This window comes from Atta cephalotes (genome assembly GCF_000143395.1).
Source record: "Atta cephalotes unplaced genomic scaffold scaffold00002, whole genome shotgun sequence".
NCBI classification, from domain to species: Eukaryota; Metazoa; Arthropoda; class Insecta; order Hymenoptera; family Formicidae; genus Atta; species Atta cephalotes.
Window position 1 is genome coordinate 8,183,426 of NW_012130066.1, and position 24,652 is coordinate 8,208,077.

The 24,652-nt window shown below is 32.1% G+C and overlaps 1 protein-coding gene across 1 annotated transcript in view; it reads right to left on the minus strand.

Annotated features, from left to right (window-relative positions):
* Window positions 1–945: 945 nt before the first annotated feature.
* Window positions 946–24,652, minus strand: part of LOC105621699 (SUN domain-containing ossification factor) — a 38,147-nt gene continuing 14,440 nt past the window's right edge. The window contains exons 4-6 of the mRNA XM_012203166.1: window positions 4,523–5,136; window positions 2,496–4,408; window positions 946–2,271 (exon numbers count right to left, since the gene is read on the minus strand). Of these exons, the coding sequence (XP_012058556.1) occupies window positions 946–2,271; window positions 2,496–4,408; window positions 4,523–5,136 (3,853 nt within the window). The remainder of the gene's footprint in view (window positions 2,272–2,495; window positions 4,409–4,522; window positions 5,137–24,652) is intronic.

Below are 24,652 nucleotides of genomic sequence, written 5' to 3' on the forward strand. Positions count from 1 at the left end.
AAATAATCCGATCTAAAATAAAATCGTAGAAATATTCTCTAGATCGTTGTAGTAACTGCCGTTGTATTGATTACTAAACCATCATAAGTATATATCCTAAGCTAATCTTCGTAAGTCATTTTATTCCTCTTTTTCTATTTGTCGTTTGTTGGTGGGATCACATTTAAATTTCTCGTTAGAGAATGTTTTATAATAAACGTATTTTACGTATTTTGCTGCATTCGCCTGCTGCATTAACATGTACGCCAAATTAATTACGTATGATACTATTATCACTAATAAATAAAGCGTAATTCTCTGATAACGGCGTATAAAGCTAAGAATTATTACAAAGTGGAAGAAGTGTCTTAAATTTAGGCGATCGTAAAAGGTTTTTCTTAATTTCGATCTATTTTAAAATGTGTACATTATTTCAAGTCTCCCTCTCTAAGTATATATTCTTCAAATTATATGCAGTCTTTAATAAAAAAAGAATTAAACTTTAATCACACATAGTTTGAATAATTAACACACTGTTTACTCCAATCCATAGAAAGACTAGTAATTGTGAAATAAAGATCGTGCTTCATAGAAAGTATTCGTATATTGTAATTATAATAAGTTTTTTTTAATTCTATTCAATCACTTTTCATTTTCTATCGAATGCAAATATCCCTACATTTAGTTAAATTCGCAAGATTTTTTGGTTTAATCCTGTCTCATATTTTCATTTTCCCTATTTTAATCAATTACTTCAATTTCGTGCCATAACAAATATCTAAAGTCTTATGTTTATACAATTGAATTAATTGAACTAAATGAACAAAACAAGGAAAGTAAGAAAAAAGTAATGAAGCAAGATCAAACCAAAAACTCTCACAGTCTACGTAACATTTATATGGCGATCGATTCGACGTAAGAATCGATGCTCCAATTCGACTTGTATCTGCAGCGGATCTATTTCAATCAGAAAAACTTTCTCACCATTTTCTTCAAACCAGTGCTTCTCTTCTCTTTTTTGATCGAAGTAGGCGTAGCGCTACTGCTTCTCGATTCATCGCTTTCTTCAATCAAACCGTTCGCGGTACTCCCATTGGCACGATCACTGATAATCTGCGATAGCGTTTTAAAGTCCGTAGGACTGGACTGAGAGGACCTGTCATTTGAATGTTCCGAATCTTGGCTCCACTCCCATTTTTCAGAATTCATAGAATTCGTCGAATTCGTGGATAATTTCCTTTTGCTTCTCGTACCCAGAGCAGTTTTCATAAAGGATGGCGAACTCAATCTCGCACCTTTAAGAATACTACCAGCTCTGAACGAGCCGTTCTTCGGCGTCTCGTTCTTCCGTTCAACTGTATTCAAACGCGGACCTGATCTTTCAACGGATCTATTTACGATCACTAATGACGTATTAGGTTTACCGAATTTATTGTCTTGACGACCAAGGTCGGAATTCATTCTGGATTCTATCTTATAGGTTTTATCCTCTGATGTAGGTTGCGCGATTCGTTCTATTCTTTCTATTTGATCGTCAAACCAACCAATGGCAGTCTCGGGCGCGGATTCAGGCCTCTTATCGACCGAATCCTGCGATTCTTTGGAGTGTGGAGGATCTATGGATGATGCTCTTCTCGACGGTAACGTCGTACCACCAGGGATCGCATTTAATACACTCTTGTAACGAATCACTTCTTGTTTCGCATCGATATTAACTGCTTTAATACCGGCAGTAATTGCTTCTTTTTTGCGTTTTTTCTTTCGTTCCTTTTTTGTCTCAAAGGGTCGATCATCAATCATCAATTCGTGATATGTGCCGTTAATATAAGAAGCAATTTCGCTGGGTCGTCGTTTCTTTATTTTCTTCGCCGCGGCGTGAGAACTAAAATTCTCCGCGCTCTTTCGACGCATGGTATCTTTTCTCGTGTCTGATTCGAGTTTCTCTTCCTCAAAATCTTCTCTTCGACGACAATAAGAGAGAATCAAGATAATGACGATAACTTCCAGACAGATCAACAAGGCGTGCTGAACGATCGCAGATATTCGGCTGCGCCAACTATCCCGATCATAAAGAAGAGTTTCAACAGATTTGGAGAGTATCACAATTTCTTCCCTCAAAGCGGTGATTTCTTCTGCTCTTTTAGCATCACGTTCTTCGCCCTTTCGTGATTCTTCACCCATAGCAGTTACTGCACGCTCCAATGAGCGCTGCATTTCTTCGACTTGCTTTTTGTAGCGACGACTTAACTCTTCCAAATATTGCCCGCTGAGTGACATGTTTCTTTCTAAAATCTGAAAAAAAGAATATTAATTGCATTAATAATATTGATAATTTCATTGATGTGACACGATAATAAATAAATAGTTAACATACACATGTTATCTTAATGTATTACAGAGATGATATTCAACACAACTTTCATTTTTTATATCTACTTTCTAATAAATTTTCCAACATTCTCTAAAATAATTTAATTGATGAAGTATTTTTTTTAATCCTAATTATTCTTTCTTACCTTGATTCTGTTGGATAATCGAAGAAAAACAGACTCTTTCTGAGGAACAACATTTGCTGTGGGCTGTGTCGTCGGCGAAGAGCTAGACGCTCCATTCTGTATGTTAGCCGTGTCAACCTCCAAATCTTTCAAATCGGACAGTAATGAATCCAGTGAGAGATGATCTTGAGGTGACAATCGAGCTTCTTGCTCACCCAGATCTTTCACCTGTCTTCCATCTTGTTCATTATTTTCCGACTTTTCCGTTTTGACTTGTGCAACAGTTTCGGCACTTTCCATATCAGGCATAAGGGTCTCAGTTTCTTTACTATCGATATTTATTAGCGGAACGCTACTTATGGATAATGTCTCGATAGGAGTTCCTAAAACCGGCAATTCTTCAGCAATCTTCAACATCGGTGTCGGATTAGAGAGCGGTGCAGCGGTCGTCAGCACTTTTGACTGCAATGTCTCTTCCGTAAACTCTTTACTAGGTTCTAAAATTGGTACGGACGACTCCTTCTTCAAATCTTCTTTGCTGAGTGTCTTCGTAGGCTTGATCTGCGACGCTAAACTCTCCGGAAAACTGGAGGAAGTCTCTATGGTCGCAATGCTAATATTTTCGCTCTCTTTGGTAACATCCTGAGTCAATGGATGCTGTCGGATTTCCTTGGAGGACGCGGCAGACTTGCAAGAATTCGAATCCAGAGTACATGGATCCGGAGTGGAGGAAGTTTGATGAAAAGTGATCTCGATGCGATCGGTATCTTTAGTGGATAAAATATTTTTACTAGCAGCATCTTTAGATTTATTTACGGGAATTTCGTAACTTGTATTCATTACCACCTTGCGTTCCTTTGTTGCCAAAACATTGCACAACGCTACAATATATTCAGGTTTGAAAAAAGATGTTAAAAAAGTCGCCTGAAAATCCTCTGCCAAATTAAAATGCGTCAAGTCATCATCCTTTGTTTTGTTCTCCTTTCTTCCCTGCCAAAACGATTCAATTTCTACGCCATGAAGACCACACAGTTTTCCTCGTCTTAAAGTTCTGTTTACCAAATCAATTCTAAGCAAATCATCCAACTGTTGATTTTTGCAGCTGACTAGCTGAAAAACACTGGCAAACTTCTGATCGGTACAGTTACCACAGAGGATCGTGTATCTTGGTGTCGTACAGCTAGTGTACGAATTGTCTAAGATGTTACCATGATCAATACTTTGTTGGATTTGCGTGATGTTGTTTCCAGTGAGACCACTGGACTTAACCAAGATCTCTGCGGCTTTCTTCACTACACTTAGCACGGCATCGCGTGCACTACCGAAAAGATTACTCGCTGACTCACCATCTAATAACTCTTCTTCGTCACTATCCTCGTCATCATCTTCGTCGGTGTTTTTTTCTTCTAAGGTCTCATTCTCCGTTTCGGTTTCCAGCACTTCGAACTCGCTAGTGCCATAAGCGCGAAATAATGAGACAGGACAGAAGTGCTCCGAACCATAATGTGATTGGAGTTCAACCTTGATAAACTTGCCAAAGAAATGAGGATGTAGAGTGAAGCTCTGGACGTCTTTCACATCCTTGGCAGTGAACTGACCGACTGGGCTCCAGTCCTTAGTAGGAAAACGATCACTCACGTAGACAGAAAAGTCTTTCGGCGACGAGCTGAAGAGCTCAAAGTTTGCCAACTCGATCTTTTTTGCTTGTATCGCTTCACATAGCTCGACAACAAACCAGACACGCGATGTACAAGCGTTCAGCATATATTCATCTCGCGTGGACACTAGAACGTTCTTGGCACTATTCGCTTCGGGATTGGCTGCTACGATTTTGGCGCCGCAGTCTGGAGAAGCATAATTCTTATTACGAATTTTCATTCCGCTTACGCTTCGTCCTGGACTACCCGGGGTCTGCACTGAAGCGTTCGGATGAGCTGGAAAACAAAATAATTCGTATATTAAATGTTCTAAATAACAATATTAAATTTAATAGGTTCTATGTTTTATCTTCATTATAACAATCATCAATAGAGTTATCCGATAATTACTTTTTTTCTTTTCGGCCTCTTCCAATCGTTTTTGTGCCCATTCACTGAAAGATGGTATGTCCTCATGCGGCTCGGTGGGACCTGAAGTGACAAGTCCATTCAGAATCACTGCTGCAGTCTCGTCTCTGCTATCACCGATCAATCGTGCTCTGGCCGCCGTGTCGTTTAATTCTGGTGCCGTGGTGAAAGTATCATCAATCTTTGATGACAATTCCTCAGACATCTGAATTTGACCAGCGTCCTCTTCCTCGACTCTTAACTCTAGTTCGTTCGCATTAATCTTCTGCTCCGCTCTTACGATCACTACAACCTCTGGCGATTCCTCAGCAGTGATTTTCTTCAGTAAAAGCACTTCTTCCTCGTCTTCGAGAACATCGGTGTCATTCGGTCTCTCTGTCGTCTCGTCGACGATCGGCGGCGGTGGAATCTGCGTTGTTGGCACGGTCTCCTTTAAATGCTCCGATTGTCTAACCTGATTGGTGCTCAGCAATGATGAATTTTTGATAGATGATCGCGAAGAAAACTCGCGATCGATTTTCGGCTCGGCTAGATTTTGCAATTCAGCCGCAGTGTCCACCAGAGTCAACACTACCGCCTGGCCAGTCTCAGAGATCCTGCAAATCAGATAGTTGATTATAATATAATCAATAATTTATAATGTACTTTATACATATTTCAATTTATTTCATTAATCATGAAATCTATCAAAATAAATTATTTTTTATTGTTTAACAGATACTAACTAACTTTATAGATGGAACAATATCAATAATTAAAATTAAATAAATCCTATCATTTCTATTGTTATTTCTTAAATTTTTTCCCAATTTTCTTCAGTTTTTTTAAAATGACAAATAATGATTTTAGAAAAAATGTATAAATCATTATACATTTTGTATATTATAGTTTTGCTGTGTTTTTCGCGCTGTATTTATTATTGTTATAAGAAAGAAAGTGGTTTGATACCTTTATACAGGATTTTCTGTAACTTGATCATTTAAAATATCTTCGTTGTTTTTAATGATACGAGAAGATATTACAGGGAATCTTGTTCGATTTGAAGGGACACTATTATGAGCAAACATTTTTCTCAAGATCATTTTTTTTGAGTCTTCAAGATCATCTCCATTTTTTAAAATGAAATTAATGATTTTTGGCACAATATGATTCCTCTAATTATTCTGCATATAAAAATATTAAGGTAATGATATTAAAAAAAACCAATAATTTACGAGATGTTTTATACTGTATTCTAGCATATATTAACAAAAAATATTAAATAACTCATAAACTATTAGTTTTTTATTTTCTTCTTCTTAGTTCTGTTGCTCATGGCTAAGTGTGATAACTTCTTTCATACCTGTGGTGTGCACGCTGGTTCTACACAGTCATGTGGGATCTATAGTTTAACGTCGATTTCGGACGATGAAATTTTGTTAGAGAAATTTTGTTAAGATTCTGACACATAATACTTAAATCGTAAAACTTATGACGAATTCGATTGAAAACTGGTGTATATTAAAACCGTTGTACACTGATTTAAGTATAAAAATAAAATGCAAATATTTCGAATTATAAAATACATATTTTATCTAATAGTACAATAAAATGTATTGATTTCAGGATTTAATCGATTTCTATGTTTATGTATAAATATATCTTTTTTACGTTATTTTATGTACGACTTTAATGTGCGCACTGAGCGCAATCGAATTCACTATTAGATAGTAAAGAAATCAATATGTTGTATTGCTCACGTTATGGTCTTACTCTACTGTGATTCGTCAATTCGCTTACTGCTTAAGTCTTACGTTTTAAGTTTTCTAGTGCTTTTAGAGTAAGCCACTTCTTGGCAAAGAAGTCTCTCAGTGAGTTGTCTCGCTTCCTTCCGAAACACGAAAGAAAATACGGGTATAAAAATATTTTGGTTCTATCGGGAATCGAACCCGAGATGTCTAGCATAGCAGATCAGCACTATCTATTTTGCACTATCTATTTTGCTCGCTCATGCTGTTTTGATATCATTATTTTAATTACTTTTATGAGATATAGTAGAAATATAATAAATACTTTTAGGAAATATTTTAAATGATCAAATTACAGGAAACACCCTGTATATAATTAATTAGTAATGAATTCGTGGAATTGCATCATTGTATACTGATCGCTCAAAGTGAAGCCGAAACATCTAAAATAACTTATAATAGTATTTTTTGAAAATATTTTCATGCATCAATTATCGCGCTAAAATTCTTATTAATTCTCGTTTTTGTTATTATTTTATCAACAATTTCGAGAGTTATTCGCATTTATTTAAAATAATTAAATTTTAAAGACATATATATTAATTCTCTTCATGTTTCTAAAACATTTAATCATATATGCAGAGTGCTTCGAAATTCCCGCATTTCGGAGTATAGGACATATTTTATGCTAAAACAAACAACTTTTTCCTTTAGCAAAATTGCGTCCGATAAGTAGATTTTGCAGGAGAGTAGGTTGAGAGGAAGTTGTACGAGTAAACGCAAAAATTATTTATCGAATATAATTTTACCACAGTTGTCAAAAGTTGTTCGTTTTAGGATAAAAAACAATTTTTTTCTTTAACAAAATTGCGTCCGATAAGTAGTAGTTTTTGCGGGAGAGCAAGTTGAAGTTAATAAATAAACACAAAAATTATTTATCGAGCGCAATTTTGTTGTTTAAAGAACAATTTTGTTGTTTTGTTTAAAGAAAAAAGTTGTTTGTTTTAGCATAAAATATCATGTCCCGTATTCCAAATATGAAAATTTCAGATTATCCTGTATATTTATATCAATCTATTATATAGTATCCTAAAGAATATAATTACATAGCGACAATATTATAAAATTCGTCTCAAAGACAGTCAAGGACAACGCTACATATTATTATTTATATAATACGCATAATTACGAATAACAAATGTAACATTTTCGAATACTAACGAAGCAAACTACAGATACATAGAATTTTTACTCGCGTTTATATGTATGTTGAAAATATGACGCATAGTGATGAGAACTAAATAAACTTGAAGCAACATAGCTGACGTATACAGCGTGCATAATTTGTGAAAAAATCCATGATAAAAATCAATTTACTATTAATAAGAGCTCTTTTTAGATTATATCGTATAAATATTAATAAGTTTTTAGTATAAAAGAAACTTCATTTTGAAATACATAAAACATGTGTGAATTTTAAAAAATACATTGAAATAATTCTCTTTGCTCTGAAAGGAGATTATTGTAAGTATTTAGGTATTACATCATAATTTTTACAAATCTTTCAGAACTATAATAAAAAATATTTTAATTTAGCTTACAATAACTTTTTTAAATATCATTGTTTCCCATTCAATTAGATACGAACAGCAGATTTACAAAACCCGTAATTCCACAACTGCATCCTTGTAAGTGTAAAAGAATTTATCCTCATTCGCAAAGCGAATGAAGAAACGTATATGTCAGCATTATAAAAGATACTCATTTTAACTTCTCGTTAACGCGAGAAACGTTCTTTCTCACCGATGATAGATGCATGCGGGAATGCACCACAAGACCGCTAATACAGCCAGGTAGAAGGCAGCCGCCTGAAGAAGATGTCTGTGTTGCCCGGCGTGATTAACAGTCCAATGCAGAGGACATCCGCCATTGCTGTTCTTGACGGTGTCTTTGACCATGATTTTAGGATGAAGCGCACACACTAGCAATCACTACTTCACCGTTGCTTCGCTCTGTCTAATCGTCATTCGATTCCCTTCTCCAGTTTATTTATTATCATATTTTCACAGTTATCATTTATTTTACACTTTATATTTTATCATACTTTAGTGTCTTTTTATGCACACGTTTATGCACGAACAACGTTCCTTGGGATTATTTTTACGATGATTTTATAACAGGAAGTGTTGTAAGTTAATGGTTGTTCTCTATTGCTAGATCGGAACGATCGGAATCTAAGTCATATCTTCAAAGAAATATAAGATAAATTTTAAAATTGAAATAAATTTGTTGCGACTATTTATTGTCTCTTGATTTATTGACGAGTTTATCGGGAAATAGATTCTTTTTTCACATTCTAAATATCAAAATCTCAAAACACTGATGCAATAAAAATAAAAATATACACAATCCGCACAACAATGTGTCAAGAGAAAAGAAATGTTACTGCATAATTCAAATGAATTCTCCACATCATTGTGATTTACAATAATTTTGGAGTAAATAAAGATACGAACAGAAACTAGTCAATCGTTTGCGATCTCTCTAATAACAGCAGTAATAGTATACGGAAGACAGAAGTGATAATACAACAGTAGTTAGATGAAATATAGTGGCATTTGATTAACACTATTCTCGGTTCAAGAATATTACTTTTTGCGTTACCGTGCTACTTATCCCGGAGTTCAATTAAGAGTTATGAGGCACGCAACGTTTATTATTGAATGCCTGCATATATATCTTAGAATGTGCCATTAGAGCTGCTATATGCATTCAATGCTCGGAATTGATTCAAGGAAATTATGGACCAAACGCATCTCTCTACTATGTTACATCAGACTTTAATCGCTATTAAAATTGAGTATAAAAAACTTGATTACAAGTTTTTATTTTTATTTATAATATTTAATAATTTTATCTTTGGAAAATTTTTTCGGAAAATGTCTTTTGTAATCAGGGTTGAAAGACACAGAAAATAAATTTAAAAATTCCCTGTTTTTTTCCAAGTTTTCCAGATAAAAATGAAAAACTTTCTAATCTAAAATATGTAAATTTTAACACATTTAAAGTCAAGAATTGTAGGAAAGCTAGCTTATATTATTAAAAACAATAAAAAAAAGGCACAATAAATAAATTAATAGCACAATAAAATTTTATTGCAAATTCAAGCTAATCAAAAATAAATTAGTATTGGAAAAAAGAATGTAGTTACGAAAAAGGACGATCAAATAAAAATACTGAATAAAATATAAATTTTTATTATTTTATTAAAATTGTTTAAAGTATGCGAGTTTTTAACGTATTTTACTATAAACATCAAATATAATATTTAAAAATTATAACAATTATCTGAAATAGGAGCAGTTTAAGGAAATTGTGAGCAAATAAAAATTCCAGACTTTTTTATATTTTCCCTTTTTACTTTTCCCGGTTTTTCAGGTCTGTGGCAACCCTGAGTAATATAACATTAGTTCCATTCAAAGATTTCATTTATACTGGACGTTAAAAGATTTAGCGCTCATAAAATGGAGTTTGCATAGTTTTTCTTTCACATAGGAATAATATAAATTTTCTTATGAAGTATCGACATCTTGAGCGTATATACCGCAATGTATTTCCAATGTCACACTTAAGAGTCGAATTTAACGTGTAAGGCCGCGAGAAGTGTCGACAAGTTGCTATTACCGGCTTGGCTAATGGTCTTAGTATAACTACATAGTTAGAAAGTACTGATCATTCAGCTATCGTGTGCCGGAAAATCTAGTATAAATCTTGTTAAACGGGTATAAATTGTGAGACTGGTCAGTTATAACTAAAGGTTAAAGATTTATTATTCAAAAATTAGAATTCTTATAAAGAAAATTAATATACATATTGTATATCTCGGTAGTTCAGAAACTATATACATATGTATAATATCATACAAATTAATTGATAAACAATTAAGTTTGGTTACTCATGTTTTGACATTCTAGCCAATGTAGACTTGTAGATATATTGTTTATCTTTCTCATTTGAATGAAAAACATGAAATTACTCTACTAAAGACTAAGTGAAATAATTTCATTAGCTACTACATCAGTATCGTATGAACTTATTTTTCTAAAACTAAATTTTTTAATATATTAAATATCAAATATTGATATTCTTTATTGAAATTTTTATAATACAATTATTCAAAATAGATGAAAGATTAAGAAATCAAAATTTAGAACATTTAAGCTCGTTGAGCAATACAAATACTTGCTGAATGCATTATGCGCCATGCGATGGGAAAATTGACTTCCGCTCATTGCTTCTCTTAAAAAAGATTATTATATCTTGATTACAACAATTGACTTCGAACGACTCAACTTATCGCGTGTGCATTTAATCGGAACGAATAGCGCATTGTGAACAGACCCTCAGAAGAAGGCGATGTCACCGCGAATGTAAAAGCTCCGTTGAGATCGTTTCATGGTCTGGCGAATATCGATCAATGAACGAACTGGTTTGTGCGAGAATGATTACCATTGAGAAACCGCAATCCTACTGACTGCTGTCCATGCAAGATTGTAGCTTGCGAACACCGATTTCAAATGCAATTGAGAGAATCTAGCTAAACTAATAGCAATCAGTTTCGATGAAATAGTCACCGGGAACTGAATGGACCCAGAATCACGGCGATGCTGAACATGAGTAACTGGCCAGCAATAAAGAGTAAAAAGTATACATAAAAAATCCGAAAGATAAAAATATACATCACTTCAATTATTCATCAATTATTGACACATGGGTTTATTATTTCTTCTCAAGACTAAAACAATCACTCATTCAATCACAATAACAAATCATTTATTTATTTATTATTTGCTGAACTAATAATGTTACTTATAGATGATAAAAAAACTATGTTACAACTTCATGTCAATATTTAATAAAAGAAATAATTTCTCATTCTGACATGACAATAATAATTGTCGAGTAGTCTAGCAACTAACAGCATGTTACTGTCAACGCCCATAACGTAGTATTTTTCGCATCAATGCACGCGATACGTTTATGGCTGTAGGCATTCGCAGGTTTCATTCATAGACTACAATCATTTAACGTAGGCAAGCGAAATGCGTTGCATTTCCCGTTTCTTCAATGGGCTATTAATAACGCTACGCGATTTAGAAGTCATTTACTATTCGCATTGTTACGCAATAGCTCGATTATGCGTGTACTATTATAATGCAAGACACACAGATAAAGACATTAAAGTGTGCGAGATAAAAGCGCTTAATACGCAATTCTGACATAATATAAATTTTATATTCATTGAATTGTTAATCTATTTGATTCAATTGCGAAGGATAATATATGGTTAACAAAATATAGAAAATAAAAGAAACTAAAATAAGAATGCAATCTAACAATTGAGTGGATTATAATGTTCAATTTAATATTATTTTTATAATAAATATATAATTTCTTATATTTTGATTTCTCATATAGAAAAATAGATACGCTAATAAATACAATTAAAATAATAAGAGGAAAAAGTGGTATTATGGCACTCCAATTAACACATAACTAATTGATTGTTTATCAATTTATCAATACTATATTTAAATTTAAAACTCGACAATTTCATTCGTTAAAATGTCGTTAAATTGAATTCGATTCTGGATTCAATGTTACGAAATATTTATTATTTGGGACACTATTAATAAAAATATGGCGACATTGCATAATGATTCGAAGAAAAACGTAGGTGGTAATATGGCCCACCATAAAAATAATCCTTAAAAAATTTGTTTTATTTAGAAAACAGTATTCAGTCACAAAATTAATAAAAAAGTAAAATATTTTTAAATGTATTTAAATAAATGTATATACATTCACATAATTTCTACATATAAGGTGCTCAATACTAAAAATCTAAGTACTAAAAATAGTATACGTAATATAAACTATAGATTAATAGAACTACAATCGGTTATCAAATAATTATTTTGATATAAAAACTTCAAAAAAAAAGGCCGTGAGTAATCAATATCTATAGAGGACCATATTAGCAAAATGCCATTGCAAAATGATATTGTTTAAATTTGCATAACTCAAAATATATACAATCAAACAAAATGTTAAATAGCAAACAACACATTCAAAAATACATATATTCGTATGATAATACGCTCAAGTTTAAGAAAGAGGAAGTAGGTATAATATTAAATGCTAAAATCTCAGAAATGCTTGAAAGTAAAACTGCGTTATAATAAGTAGTGGCTATTGATATTGCGTATATTAGCGTCATTGTGTAACGGCGAGCTACTGAACAAATAATTCCACAAGTAATCATTAGGATTCGCTATATAATAGCGGAGATATTAAGGGAGGCCACAATATATATATATACTAGCCATAATACCACTTTCTTCTCTAAAAAATATTAATATTTTTTATGTTATTCATGAGAAGAACCGAGTCAACTGAGACAGGAGATTTACGCGCGGCGAACTAATAAATAGCAGTCAAGGTGAAAACACAATAATTAACCAAAGAAATTTATTTGCTACAATAGATAACGAAGGCAATGCGTATAAACCTAGATTCCTATAAATCTGTCAATCGTAGAATTAGAACAACTCTTGAGTTAGTTTTTCCTTTCCAGACGTCTTTTACTCGTTATAAACAAGTTATCATTAAATATATCGTAGTTATGAACATACACGTTAGAATTACACCAATTATGCGAGGGAAACGTCAATGCGGAACAGTCAATTATACGGAACTTACACATTAAAAATTTCAAATGTCATCTAACTAACAAAATTAATGCGCATTATAAATGCTAGAACTATAAGCGTGAAAAAATTAACTCATTGAAGTCAAAGGTCTAACTTAATAAACAAAGAAATATGGAATGAGATATTAAATAAGAAATAAGACTAAAAACTTATAGAGCGAAACAAAAAAAATAGAAAATAAGTTATTTATGCAATTAAACATTTATGAATTGCGCTGTAAAAACATTATATATAATTCGAATTATTCATATTTATATTAGATTATTAGATGTAACAATTTAAATTTTTACAGAAATTAAAAATAAAGAGATTATTTATATAACGTTACGTCAGAAGTAAGTCATTACATTAAGTATTATTACAATAAGTCTCTACATTAGTTACGTGGTTTTTTAACACAATTATTCGTGTTGGGTATTTATACATTAAAATATTATATCTCAATTTTTATTGTTCTCTTTGATGATTTGCAATTAATAAAGACTGATCATATTCTACATATACATCTTTATGTAAAAATTTTCAAATTTTTTTTAAATTGTGTAACAAATTGTACTAAATATAATAATGTATATAAATAGCATTCACACATTTAATAAATTTATAAGATCGAAGTATCCCAGGGATACCCTATGCAAGTAATAAAGGGTTAAACAGGAATACAAATTGTATATTGATTATTAAAATTTTAATAAATATTACTTTATGTACAACGCAATGCAATTTGATGTCAATATTAAGTAACCGATGCACGTTCAATCGAAAAGTCATTAGTCCTTATCTTTTCTCACATTTCATCGTAAAAATCAATTGAACGCGTATTTGCAATTAAAATGAATTTCTTTCCGCGCAAAATCTAACATTATTTTAAAATTCAATAATTATATAATCCATAAATTTAGCATATATATATATATATATATACATACACAATATAGAAAATTTAAGAGATAGCCTTTATACATATATATGTATATTACGTAATAAAAATATAAATCGCAAGGAAACATATCGTTGAGACGATAATCGAGTATTTCAACAGTCTTCAATGTTCAAAAACATATTTTCTTTCTCCGAAAACCAATACGTATCTCACGCTGAAAATCGATACGAAATTTATATATCTCGTATACATACATATAATCAGACAATTGGATGTAATTGAATGGACTCGGAGAGTTCTCAAGAAGCGCACTTTCTCAATCGGATATCGATGGCTCTTTGTGATGGCACTATATAAATAATGTTCCTGTTCATATTAGTAAGCACTGCATCCTCCATTGCGTGTACTTAGGCGATCGATAAATCTCGAGTGACAGCGAAATCACGAAGTGACTACGCACGAAAGTAGCTTGGAAATTCTATCGACTTAACGGCTTTCTAAATAGCCTTTTCTCGTAAGGCATATAAAAATGTAAGAGTGCTCTTGGCCATATAGATCCTTTCTAACGTTACACCCTCGTTCGATCATTTCACAATTTAGACTTAAACATTAATTATTTATCGCGCGATATTAAATGTATTTATAATATTAGAATAATAATTTCCTTCTTTTAATTTTGAGAGATGCACACACATCCAAACATTCCTTTTTCTCTTCTCTTATTCTCCTATTAATAAAATGAAAGCATCATATTTAATAATCAACGCATATATAATCAGCTAAATATAATTTTGTATAATTAAATATCTAAATTAATTATTTATTTATAATATCAAGTAAATTGTGTTTTTGAAATGAATTGTAAATTTATTTAATTGAGACCATCTATCTTTCTAAAATAGGGAAAATTCAATTTACGGTCTTGAAATGGCTTAAAATAGCCTGAAATTTGAAGATAGAAATATGTATTAGTTAAGCGTAGCTAACAATCAAAGCATCATTAATGGCTATTATTCATTAATGAAAGCGTATGATCGATAGTTATAGTGAATATAAGGCAAACGTGAAAGAGAAGGATGAGAATTAATCATGTCTCAACATATCGAGAATTAAGCGATGATAAATATCTTGTTTAAAATTTTTTTTTCATGTTTACACGCCTAGCAGACCATATAAATTGACATTCAATAAAGGAAATTAATGTGACAAATTGGTAGCCATAGGACAGACTTTTCTTTTCAGTCTATAGATACAAAGGCGCGATTTCTCTCAACTAATAGATCGTAATAACGGGACGCGTGGTCGAAATCGATTGTATATCAACAATCTACCGAGCTGAAACATGTCTTGGCCTTTTCAACCACCAGAGAAAACTGGCACGGAAATCCATAGCCCACACGCAACATAATGCGTTTGTGTTATAGAAATCAGAGCGCATCACCGTCTCGAGACTTTCTGTACACGATCGGTAAATAGAAGGGATTTATCGAAGATTATCAATATTAGATTGCCTATCCTATTATTATGTCCAGTTATGGCGAATACTTTCCAAGGAATATTCTACACGCGATAACAAGATTGAATGGCGGATATATCCAAATGATAGCTTAAGATACGGTCGCTGACGTGAAAACTGTCGTAGGGATGAATTCCGTTGCCGGATTTCGTTCCGCGTGTTCGCAACCGCGCCTACGTCGTACGACCGCCTACGTTTATGGCATATTATTTAAAAAAATAAAAGAAACGTTCCAATAGATACTCGACTATAAAATCGTGCCGTTCAGGTTACGTTCAGTAAGAGACGACAGCTTTCATGTGGACTAGATTTATAGATCGCGTACTCAGACGTGCCTGTCGTAAACCTATCTTGATTAGCGCTGGATCTCGCTCTCGACGGAGAGGAAAAAGAAACGTGGTCTCACGCGACCGCTTGTCGTGTCGGCTTTTCTCTTCCTGTTCTCTTATTCGGCCGCAACCCACGCGAAAATTCAATAATGGTCGTCGTCGCGGAATTCTTCATGGTTTAGGCACGTTTTCAAGGCGTGTCCGACCGGCGTGTCGAATGTGGATATCGGCTTCCACGTGTCTTTGTCACCTCCGTAAGGTCGATCGATCTGCGCGATTAGTCGACGCGCTGCCGCGACGAAGTCGCTGAAGTGCATGTGCAGCATACGAGCATACGGTGGAATGTTCGGAACGGAAACGTGACTCGTTGCGAAACCGATATGTTTGCATGTAATCGCTATTCCATCTCGCACGATCCATTATTAAGGATGGTTAAGTGGATACACATACGTAAACTAATTGTGAACTTTTCGAAGCGTTTTCCATGGGAAACATACGATAAACACGTATATAAATGATTAATACTGAAATATTACGCAAGTACATCTTTATTACGCAGTAAAATGAAGAAATACCGTCCGATAACAACCCGATCATGATAACAATTCGATTACAGCCAGAGCTGTAAAACATCATACAAAGAGAATATAGTTATACATATCGTGTAATTTATCGTCTAAAGACGCAACATTTCTGACGCTAAGCGGTTTTTCTTTCCACGATAACGTCAGCACCGTATGTCATATTAGCTGTTCGACGGTTGCAATAGATACATAATTAGACGTCGCGGTTAATATTATACTGTGTCGATCGATATGTTTCGAAACATCTTTCTTGGCAGAAATGGCTTCATCCGATCCTCAATAAAACTAATACAGTCTTGTGGGGTTTTATTAAATAACACAAGCACTTAGCAGTATTAGAAGAAAACTTTATTATATGCAAGTGCACATAAGCATATTATGAAGGATGCTTTAGAAGCGTGTCATTCCGATCAGTGAATCAATAATAAGGGATGACTTAAAACATTTGGAATTATTTCCAATATTTGACAAAAATCTTGATTTATTTTCGATTGTAATTACAAAACATGCAATTAACTGTACTTGTCTTCAATGCTTAAAAAAATTTTTTTTTCTTAATAATTAGAAAATAACACGAGTAACGTTTATTGGATCTTTAAAAATAAACTAGTTTATTATAATATGTAATTAAGAATTAAACTTTTTTTCTATAAATTAATCGGAAAAGTTTCAACTGTACTAAGTCTTCTTCATACTAAATCTTCCATACTACGAAAAATAAGAAAAAGAAATATTGATAAGATTCATAATTAAAAACATTGGAAAGAAAGATAAAATACATCAAAAACATCAAGTCATAGGTTGAGCACAATGGATTTACAAATAAAGTTATATAAAATTGATAATCAACTTCTTATCAAGCGAATTTGATTATTTCATTGTTGAATGGCGAGAAAAAACAAAGTCCAAAGTTAAAATTCTATTATTAATGTCATCTTCAGAAAATTGAAAATCCAAGTAAAAAATTAAATCTCAAAAATAAACAATGTATATCGTAAAATATAAATGATTAAATGAAATAACAGACTTACAAATATAAAGAGCCTGGATAAGCTGTAAATATGTGCTCAAGTAAGACTTCATGTATTATCAAACGCGGACAGACAAATGACAATCATGCGAAACATTACAATACAATGTTTTTACTGTAGAGATCAAGATTAAATTTGTATTTTGAAACCAATTTTAATAAGCAAATATACAATTCGGTCAAACATTCCGTCTTTTTATAAATTTATGCCATGTGTTTGTTCTTAATACAATTTCAGAAACTAATTTTTTATTATAGTTCCATTCAGAGTCTAATATTTGTATGTTATTCCAATCAAATGAGTGATTGTAATTTTTAATGTGTTCAGAAATCACAGAGGATAAATCTAATTTTATATTATTAATATGCTCTTTTATTCTTATTCCTAACTCTTAATGTATGTTGTAATAACTAATTTATTTTTAAAGATCCTATAAACATTGCTCGTGCTTATTTGACCTTTCTAATTATTAATTTTTGCAATCTCAAGCTAGAAAATTTATATATTTTGTTTTTTTCCTGTTATATTACATTATTATTTCAAATCACTCTTCAGTTTATGTGTATAGAAATATAAAAACTATTTTAAAGAATTATAAAAATAAAACAATATTAAAAAATTAAAAAAAAACATCTAAGAACATCTGGTTCAAGAGAGTTTCAAAAATTTCGAACTATTATATATTTAAAACTTTTTAATTATTTCCTGCCTATTCATTATTTTCGTCGTTCGTTAAAAATAGAGAATGAGTTATTATCATTCTGAGATAATCTTATACGAGAAAAGTAAAATGATCAATGTATTTTTGTCTCACGTCTTTGCAACTATCTACGTGTTTTAAATGCTTGCAGAAATTCTTCCTCGTCGAGACATGTCGCTTGACCTCGGAGCGAAATTGAACGACACGTCGTGAAACGTTACCAATCTTGATGGCATTATTGCACATTCCGCGGATCGTTATTCCACATTATTAAATAATATCGTAATATATATATGTACATTCACGCGAATGTATCACATTCCGATAAACAACTGAATGCTGTACATACAAGAAAAAGAACATTCAACGAGCTACAAATTTGAAATTTTAGAGAAATCGTCACGATCTCAGTAATCATCACGATCTTATTAACGAACTGTCACCAAATTCAATGTTGCAAAATATGTGTCACCAAATTCAATATTGCAAAATATGTGCAAGAAACAAATACATTTTATACCTATAAAATTTATATTTATAAAAATTAATAAAACAAATGATTTAATATTTTATTTTTTATAGATATTGTTTATGAAGAAAAAGATCAAAAGAAGTCTCTCTCACAAAGAAGTCTTCTATGCTCATTTTCTCGCAATATATTTTAACATAAATGAGAATATATCATTTTTTGAACTGTTTCCGAGCTACAAAAAATCAATTTGTTCGTCCATTGCGTTTTATTTATCAAATATTGGTCATATTCATTATTTTCATTGGACCAAATATTATTTTTTCATTAATATTGTTATTATTAATAAATATTATTTCATTTTCATAAAGAAAATCAAAACTTTGGCATAAAAATAACTTGATTGAAATTGTATTTTAACACATTTTCTGCGTATCTTCGTAATATAGTACACTGACTAGTTAACATATCGGCTTCATCAATTAAATTGCTGCAATAAAAGTAATATATATTAATTCCATAGTTTAATAATGTTAATTCCGTTAATATAATACATAAATATTAATTTTATAAACTTTTATCCAATACTTAATCAATCGTTTAATCAAAAATACGACCAAATTAAAAAGTTACCCAATTCGCGCTGTGTTCAATATTAATAATAAATTCATTCACGGAATGATATCTCGTAGCAATGAAATCTTAACATTGTCAGAATAATCAACTCTATTATTATGCAAACTGTTCTCGTTTGCTCGATGACCCACTTGAATCGGAATCTGCGAGTAGAAGGACGCTACAGCAACGATTGCAACGGATACAAACATGACCAATCACATCACGTTATGACGGAAAATAAATATGAGTACTTATTTATGTTGAGTAAATTTAATCGATCAACCGATATTTACTCGATCATATATAATTCCTATAGTCTGTGATTGCAAAATGAAAGCTCACACTGCAAAAAATTTTCACATAACTGTGTAGAACGATTTTAAAAACTACATTTATTACATTTTTTTGAAAAATATCTATTGAGTCATATTTCTTTTATCTATTTAATTCATCATATCTATTAAGATTGATTGAAATGATATATGATATAAAATTGAATATTAATGGTAAGAAACATAGGTATAAACTGTTTCTACAATCTCTCTCTCTCTCTCTCTCTCTCTCTCTCTCTCTCTCTCTCTCTCTCTCACTCATTTTTATATTACTTTTATATCCTTACGACACTCAAAACGTACATATTACATAAAATATATTAGACAATGAAGAATGTAACACAATCAAATACTTAAAAAAGCCTCAAAATAAAGTTAACATGTTACTGCCCTTTCTTTTTCTAAATTTTACACAAATTCACAATTGATTTCTTTCCTTCAATGACATAAGTACGTGCATCGCAACGTACATATCATTTGGGGACATGCCCGTCTCGTCGGTGAAAAGTTTCGATGCGATGTAGCTTCGTCCGCGTGTATTCCAAAAATGGGTTACACCTTCCACGTTGCAGATGCGGTTTTGCCATGGACCATTCTCAACACGAAAGTCAGAATTTTGCCAGTGTTTGTCGCAACGAGAATTCGTGCAATGATATAACCGAGAATGCTGCATATTATGGAAACAATTCGGAATATTGCTCATATCAGATCGTTAACAGCTGTTAGCCACAGAGCAGACATTTCAATCGTGTCGTAAATTCGTACACAATAATAAATAAAGTGGCATGTTAATATTATACGAGAAATTATTAAACAAAACACAGAAACCAAACTTGTAATCATGTTGAAAATGCGGATAATTACGTCACATTTAACAGATATAATTAATATGCTAATTAGCTTCGCATCAAATGATGCTTCTTGGAATCCAGTTAGACTTTTATTACACGTGTTCATTACATTTATTATGTTAAATAATGTGTTAAAGTTTATTTAATCTTTCTGTTTTCGATAATCTCCATGCAGCTCATTCTATTAAACAACTCAGTTTATAAATCTTTAATCGCGTGATTTAATCCTGATAGGTGTCGGTATGTTACACATTCCTATGGCGAGGTCAGCGAGGTCAATAGAGTGAAAACTTGTGTCGACAATGGATAATGGAATCAGGTTTTCACGCACACCATGAAATCTAGAGATTAAGGCGAGTGTTCCTCGTCCGATTATATGAACATTGCAAACATATCCGCGTTTTTCACCAAGACATTATCGTCGAGAAACGTGCGATTAAGATTTAAATCATCGCTTTATTGATACGGCTAGATCTGCATCACGCACACTGCAGTTCACTAATCGATAACTGCAGATATCTAGTAAAGAGAGAGTGGAGACTAGTAAAAAGAGAGAGAAAAGAGTATAAGAATAAATTATTATATTTCTTATCTAGTATCATTTTAATTATTATAAATTAATAATTATAGTAATTATTCATTATTATTAATAATAAACTTTTATAATTGGTTCAAAAATTTAATCTCTTTAGAAGTTTGTACTGTCACATGTATTTCAAATGAAAGACACTAAATCTCTTTCACAAACGTAATACAAATAAAACAATTAATTTCGTAATTAAACATCTAGTGCACATGAAACAGAAATGAGGAAATTTTTAATTCTCTTCAAAATCTGCAATGTTCTATTACAATAAAAAAAATTCTATTACAATAAAAAATAAAAATTTTAATTTTATATAAATACATTACTCTCAGTTATAGATTTCTTTAAAATCTCGTAATTTTGAATACTATGTCTTGAATAAAATTCATCGGAAATCAATGAAATATATATAAAATTATGTTTGCTTCTTCGAGAAACTATCACAGATCAGATAAGTTCTAAATTTCTAATAAATAAGCATAAATCTTTGAGTATTATTATGATAACAAATTATTAATAAACATGATAAATAAGACAATTAACAGATTAGTTTCTCTAGAGAAAATTACACGTTGCAGCGCTAATCTATATGACATCGAAATATGGATTGATTATCGTCTCCATTTGGAATAGTCATATATATACATATATGCAAGAGTAAAAGTAAACACTTTATCCTATTGAGATTATCCTATTGGAGATGAAGGGTAATTGCGTGTAGCAATAGTGTATCGCAAAAGTACAAATTGCCATTACCAATGTGAAATAGGGACGTCAGTTAGCCGGTTTTATGGGTGTGTGGACAAAAGCAAATATTATTGACAATATAGTCTAAAAATCACATTCACAATTACACATTATGTTAACGCGAACATAACGACAACTATAAAAATCTAGATTGTCGTGCTAAATAGAATCGTGTTCGATCAGATGAAAGCGAAGATAACAACGAATGATAAGATATTAGATGTATTCGCTGTACAAAACTGGCTCTTCTTAGAAATCGGAACCGATGTGAATAATTAGTCAGATGACAAGAATGATATTCGTCTTTCGAATGTTGTACAAGTTAATGACCGCCAACTTTTCTAATCTCTTTATGCTCCCTTTACCACTCAGCGAGTGTGAGTCATTACGCCAGCAATATTGAACCAGCACAACCGGTTTTTAGCCATATACACATTAACGAAGAATATAAATTGTATTTGATAAATTATGGTTCGTCTTTTAGTTAAACTTCATCCGTGATTTAATATAATTTTCATTGTCAATCTACGTTCGAAAAACTCTTTTCCACTGACTGATGCAAATTAAGGTTGGCAACGAGTATATATATCTGAGTGCGCTCTTTTGAGCTCTTTCTCTCTTCTCACTATTAAAAATAAGATTCAAATTTCTTCAACATAAGTACTTTTCACATGAGTGAAACTGGCATCTTGACAGTGACTGTCTTTAAAATACGCTGTAAAATACGAAAAGTCGTGCTTATTTTCTTTATTAATAAATACATATTCCGGATCTATACATCGCGAGAATATATATTTTCGTCGAACACTTCGATTGCGTTTGAGGTCGCGATCGCACGTACTTCAAAAATAAAATTCCGCATCACGTGTGACTTATCGACCTTGTCGAGGAACGAGGAGATTTGACAGAGAAAATTGCGGTCGCTCATCGATTGTGCCGCGAAAATATATAGGTTGACCGACCATAAGCGGAGTGAAAGCTCTAATTAGCGGGCGGGGAGATTTCACCCGTTTTTCAGAGATCGGCTTTATCGCAGAGCCATCTGACAATACGGTTCGCGCTCGTTTAACGAGAATTGAACGATTGTCAAATTCGTCGTTGCTATCACGGTATTATTAAATGCGGATACGTGAATGCGCGACGATAAAATTCACATGGACGTTTAATTAAAGTAGTTTATGAAGAGGAGGTAACACATTGCGGCGACAAGTTCGATTTTTACTAACACGAGTTGCAGCAACGCTCTACACAATAAATCTTTGTAAATGACATAATTTAATGAAGCCATGCGGTAAAATTCAAATTGTATAGAGAATAAAGCTTTTTTTTAATTCTTTATTTTTAATTTATTTTTATATAAAAAATTAATTTAATTAATTAATTAAAAAGATCAATTGATATTAAACTTTTCTTATTCATAATAATTCTGAGTAAAATTTATGCTTTTGCGATTTATCGAAAATAACTTAAAATTATTTCATATATCCTTCTCTTTATTATCTGTGAATTTCTCATACGATATATATTTTTATCAAAATAAAAAAAGATAATTATAAATTTTATATATTTTATTATGCATTTTATGTTTGCTACATTGCATACATTCGATTGAAAAAATATGATATGAGTACAGTTATCGGATCTTTCCTAACGACTAAAAACTCCTATTTTGCGAAATGCATTGCAAATGACACAAAATTTATTTATCAAGAGAAACAAAAATTGAGATAAGCAATAGAAAAAGAGATGAAATAAAATGATAATGTTAAATTATATATCTGTCACATATAATATATAAAATAAGCACAAACAAGAAAATAAATACGAAAATCTATATAAGTGTATGTTTACCTATATTTATTGCAATCAAATAATATGCGAAAGAAAAGTTTCTTCGTAACTTCGCCATTGTGATTGAATTTCATAAAAATTCGCTAGACATATTGAATTTTCTACGATGTAACGTCTCTTGTCAGCGCCGACCTACTGAAACTCGCAAGACATGTCAAAGAAGAAGCCGAAGAATGGGGAAAGAGAAAGACGACGAGTAATGGAAGCAAGTAGGGAATTCGTTAATGGTAGGAAAGAAGAAGAAAAGTGACGAGGGGAGGACAAGAAGGCGAAACGGTGACCGGAGAAGTGAACTCAGAAAGAGTTATGATAAATTAAATGAGCGGCCGAGCGTAACAATGGGATGAACGTGGGTGGATAGCGCAAGTACATGTCGAGTATATTTTCGTGCATGGTTCCTATCCGGTAAAAGATGCGGATAATATATTTTTAAAATCGCAAAGATGCATTTTCCACGGTTGTAGAACAAATGCTCTTCTCTGTTAGAATCGATGTTTATAGAACATTGTAATTTTCTGTTTAGATTTATAAAGATTTATATAGGGCTTAAAAGCCCCGAAATAATTCAAAATTTCTTTTTTTGTGTAAAATAAAAATGACTTTGCGAAAATAGTAAATTCGCGTACACAACGATACCGGCAAAATGAGTAAAACAAAAAAATCTTCCTATGTGCAATCTCGATTGAAAATAAGTATATAATTGTTGAATCAGTACGTCAAAATATCTTATTTAATTCCAAGATAATAGTCTAAATAAATTCAAGAGGAATGCTTGGAATTGACAATGAATGAATAGTTTCTATCTTCTCTCAACATTTCTCGTCGAACACTATGATCCGAAGGGTGATTCAATGTCTCAATAACAGTCGTCGCACGAAGAGTCTGCAACAATCTAAACGCGATGCAATGAAATGCAAAATTATTCGCTGCATTCTCTACTTGCCACTTTAGCCAATAACTACTCTTTTATCTTTTACACCACTATAAAACTCGACAGAAGTTTTTGTCACGCGACAAAATTTTTTTCACCGAATTTTCAACGATAGGTACTTCGAAGATCATAATTCTTGGTCAGATTAGACTGCCTTCGGATTTATCGCTCTCTCTCTCTCTCT